This window comes from Dermacentor andersoni, chromosome 5 (assembly GCF_023375885.2).
Source record: "Dermacentor andersoni chromosome 5, qqDerAnde1_hic_scaffold, whole genome shotgun sequence".
NCBI classification, from domain to species: Eukaryota; Metazoa; Arthropoda; class Arachnida; order Ixodida; family Ixodidae; genus Dermacentor; species Dermacentor andersoni.
Genome location: NC_092818.1, coordinates 1,887,876 through 1,892,619, shown reverse-complemented (window position 1 = coordinate 1,892,619; position 4,744 = coordinate 1,887,876). Strand labels below are relative to the sequence as shown.

Here is a 4,744-nt window from a genome sequence, read left to right as displayed (position 1 = left end):
TGTCTTGCGACTGGTACCATCTACCGCTGCAAGCAACTCAGGCATGGTGAAAGAGCTAGCAATCCCCTCGGAGTCTGCTGTAGATGGTAACCTGTCGACATGAGTCGGAATTCCTGCCAAGGAAGCACCATAGGCTGTTTGAGGCAACACGTCGTACTGCGGGATAAACTTCCGAATGAATGAATGAAACCACGTTTATTCCACATTAAAATGCGTCGAAGACGCTGCGGTGGAAAGAGGAGGGGTTTTATTGGAAAAGGGGAAGGGTAAGGCTGCCTCCGTTTTATTAATGAACGTCCTGGAGGCAGCTAAGTGGGGGCGTCATGACGCTTGTGGCTGTCGCGGAGCCGATCGCCGACGGGTGGTGCTGCAGGGTCCTGAAGGAACAGCAGCAGTGCTCGCCAGAGCTCGATGGCATGGTCCGGAGACGTGGTATCCGGGCAAGCCCAAGTCCGGAGAGAAGAAGGCCAGCGTCCCCGCTGTATGGTGGCCAGGGCACGAAGCCTTGGTGGGATGTAGAGGGGGCACTCCCAACAAAGGTGGTTTAGATCAGCACGACATGTGCACATGGAACAGAACCCACTTACGGGTGGTGGTGTGCCACCCTTGTGGAAACGGTTCAACAAGTGAGGAGTAAGGAGGGTGCTTGTCTGGATTCCATCTTGTTCCATCTTTCCATCTTGTTTAGTGTTGATTTTATGCGCTGAATGTCTTGTGCTCTCGAATGGGAGCAAGGGCACAGACTCCTTGTCAGGCAACCACTTGCCTTTTGGTCTGCGCCCTAGGCAACTGTACCACGTTGTCTGAATAAACTCTTTGACTCTTTGATTCTCCGAAGCAAGACTGACTCTCGCCGTGTGAATACCTTCGGTGGAAGTGACGGTATAGAGAGTGGATTGCCCACTGCTGCGAGGTAGGCGGCACGTCGTTGTTTGGTCGCATGCTTGTCTGCCATTGGGTCTGCTACCTCAGGTGTGGTAGCTAAGAGAGGATAAGGATTATCGGAGGCTCTGGCTAGCGCGGTAGAGAGATGAGCGCGCGCCAGTCTATGAGCCTTCTCGTTTCCGGGGATACCGCAGTGCGCAGGGACCCAGTGAATGGTAACATCGTGACCGCATTCGCGGAGCAGGCGTGCCTGGTGCCGGATATTCTGCAGTACGGGATCTGTGTAAATAATATTAGCACATGCCCGATGGGCAGCCTGAGAATCTGTGTACACATGATGGTGAACAGGGTCAGTTTGAGATGAAGTTGCGAGGGCCCACTCCAAATAATCTAGGATGGTCATTAGCTCAGCGCGGGTGCTGGATACTGCTTCTGCTGATATATGATGGCGGCGGTTCTGATTTTCATTTGTCTGGTCGTACCACGCAGTCGCATAACAAATGTTACTAACGTCGTCTGCAGGCAGTGCAGCGTCCGTGTATACGATGCGTTCAGTCAAGGAGAGTGAACTCGTAGCCTTAGCATGCCTCTTGGCATATGCAAGGCGCCGCATTCGCTGCGTAGGGTCCATATTGAGAGGAAGTGGCCTGCCATCGGTGAGAGCCGTGATTTCCCACGGCGGCGTGTTATTGGGCAAAATCGGCATTTTGTGGACGTCATACCCGTGGAGCATGAGCGTGTGTAGCCCGGCTTTTGTGGCGCGAAGTCTCGTCTCTTGTCTATAGATGTGCATGTCTACGAGCTCGGACAGGTTGTGGAGTTTGCTACAACTTTTAAGCGCTTCGAGGCTTGTGTACCTTAGGAGTCCAGTTACAATGCGTTTGGCTTCGTTAAGTAACCGGTCGAGCGTGTGCATCTGTGTGCGGTTGACTGGATGATACGGCAGCCCGTACATAATACGGGAGACAAGAAAAGCTTGGGCGAACTGCCGCATTTCACGTTCGTTTACTCCACGGGTGCGGGTAGAGATTCTGCGTAAAGCGTGCAGGATTTGTTTGCTGGTCTTCGTAACGCATTGGAACCATGTGTTAGCTGTGCAGTTCTCGTCTAGGTGCATACCGAGTATTCGGATAGTAGATTTCCGTGTGATGGGTTGGTCACCGATGTACAGTTTAAAAGACTGCTTTTCTTCCTGCTTTCCAAAAGTAGACCTGCCACCATGAATGACGACAAACTCTGTTTTGTCTGGAGCAGTGTGTAAACCCGTTTCCGTGGCATAGGCGTGAATAATGTCGAGAGCTCGTTGTAAGACGTCCTCCTGCTCCCCGATGCACCCTTGATGCGTCCACACGGCGACGTCATCGGCATACACCGCATGTTTCAGGCCCGATACGTCGGCAAGGTGCTTAGGTAGCTGGTGCATAGCTATATTAAACAGCGTCGGTGAAATAACCGAGCCCTGGGGGACGCCTACGCGGTTGGTTCGTATGGCACTGGCGTCGTGACCAACTTCGACTTGGTATCTTCGCTCTTCAAGGAAACCCGCTATGAAGTTGTACATCTTCCCTCTGATGCCAAGGGCACGTGCTTTGGTCATGATAGTGTTATGTGGGACGGAATCAAATGCCTTGCGTATATCCACTGCGACAACGGCTCGTGGGTCCACCGAATTAGAGTCGAGGACGTCCTGTTTTAGGCGGGCTAGCACATCCTGTGTTGATAGCCCACGGCGAAATCCATACAGTGTAGGAGCCAAAAGGTCGCGATCTTCAAGGTACCACATCAAGCGTGTGTTGACCATGCTCTCAACTACTTTACAGACACACGAGGTCAAAGAGATCGGACGGAGGTTGGATAAGGTATGTGGTGGTTTACCAGGCTTCGGAATGGGCTTGACCACCGAAAACTTCCAAATGGAGGGCAGTATCCCGGTATCCCAGACTCTATGAAATTCTTCGAGAAGAGCGTGCTTGTGCTCAAGGGGCAGATTGCGTAGATGAGCCACGCCCACCTCATCGACCCCTGGAGCACTACGTGCGTTAGCACGCTGCAAGGCGTGCTCCAGCTCGATCAAGGTGAAGGGGCTGTTAAGTGGTTCATTATCTTCAGAATCTACATCCTTCTGGTATGTGGTGTCTGTGGGGCGAGACGTCTGCGGGAAAACAGTTCAGCGGCCTGTTCGGCAAGTTCCCGAGCGCTGATGCCTTCGCGGAGGGCCACACGAGCCGCGCCGTTGTTGGTCTTGCGCTGGCCGAGAAGAGAGCGCAGGATGGCCCAAACCTATGAGTCTGTCCATTGATGGATTCGCAAATTCCCATCCAGCGGTCTGACGCGAGCGTAGTCGTATATTCTTCGATCAAACGCTGTATTTTGCGCAACCGTGCTTTTTGGTGAGCAGTGCGACCAGACTGCCTGTACTGAGCGAGTATCCGGTGCCTTCTATTCCATAAGGTGAGCAGATGTCTATCAGGCTCTGGGTGGTCAGAGGGAACCCGTAAGCGTTTGGTGGCTCTTCGCTTCGCTACGCACAGCTGTGATACCAGATGGTCAATGTTCTTGGCTGGAGACTGCTGCTGCAGTAACTCGCGGTATTTGTCCCAGTGTGTTATGTGGCTTAGCCATGTAGTGGCGTGTGACTTCATTTTCGGATTGGCGTGGCCTGTGCGAAAGCGTATGAGGATCGGAAAGTGGTCGCTCCCCATGCAATCGTCCAGCACCTCCCATCGAAAAAGCTGCGGACGAGTACTAGGTAAGATCTGGTGATGTGTCTGCTTGGTGAACTGTCTGTCCCAGCCTCGTGTGTGCTTGAGGCATGTTGAGGAGTGTCAGCCCGTACTCCGAGGTATCTTGCATGATGCGCCGACCACGCGGGCTGCATTTGTTGTATCCCCAGGCGATGCGCTGAGCGTTAAAGTCCCCGCACAACAATATGGTGTCTTGCGGATAAATCTTCTTAAAGTGGGAAACGAAGGTGAGATCAACGAGTGCCCTAGTTGCCTTATTCCCAGGAAGTGATAAACTTCCGGGCTGATTCTCTGGCGAAATCATCCGGCGACAAGCCAGCAGCGAAGCAGGCTGTGGCTGCCGCGTCTGGACGGCGGCAACCGTGTTCCATGGCACGGAACGTTCGCCAGAGAGAAGCATTCGATGTCTTGGATGAAAACCGCTCACACCACGTATGCCAGTGCCTCCGTGAGAGGTCGCGTTCATATCTGCGGGCCTTAGCAGTAAGGAAATTCAGTCTTGCACGTGCTTGTGCAGAAGTGGGGTCTCGGGATGCTGCCAGCTCAGCTTGTCTGCGAGCAGCCCACAAGTTGAGCAGGCCGATATCCGGTGCCGGTCGATCGACGTCTACCCAGCTGATGGTTGTAGCTTCATTGAGCGTGCTTTGTATGCGGTCAACAAATAGTGGTGACGAGTCCACAAAGGTATCTTGGAGAACGGAGCGAAATGTGTCCCAGTTGACCACAGAACACTTGCGGCGCAATCGGCGGGCCTGCGATGGATGAAGGCCGATGATGATAGGGTGGTGGTCACTACCCCAACACTCGGGCTCCAGGTGCCAAGTGGGAGTGCCGGGACCCGCCCACCACGTAAGATCCGGTGCGTATGTTGTACGTCGAGCTTGAGGCACAGCCCGCGTTGCTGAATCGGGATGGTTCAGTAGTACAAACAACGCATCCGCGAAGGCGTTCCGCACACGCCTACCTCGAGGGCTAGAAGTAGGGTACCCCCAATCTGGGTGAGGGGCGTTGAAATCACCACCAACTAAAATAGGACACGCTGGGTATTGGCGACGGACATTCACTAACCAGCCGAGATTAACTCTTGAAGAGCCACCGGCTGGTCTTATGCAGTA

General features: G+C 53.6%; 1 protein-coding gene across 1 annotated transcript; it reads right to left on the bottom strand.

Annotated features, from left to right (window-relative positions):
* Window positions 1–240: 240 nt before the first annotated feature.
* On the bottom strand, window positions 241–2,727 carry LOC140218421 (uncharacterized). Its single transcript, XM_072288130.1, has 2 exons — window positions 836–2,727; window positions 241–683 (listed from the first exon to the last, which is right to left on the bottom strand). Exons 1-2 carry the CDS (start codon window positions 2,684–2,686, stop codon window positions 309–311), a joined length of 2,226 nt encoding a protein of 741 aa, XP_072144231.1. The 5' UTR covers window positions 2,687–2,727; the 3' UTR covers window positions 241–308.
* Window positions 2,728–4,744: the final 2,017 nt, after the last annotated feature.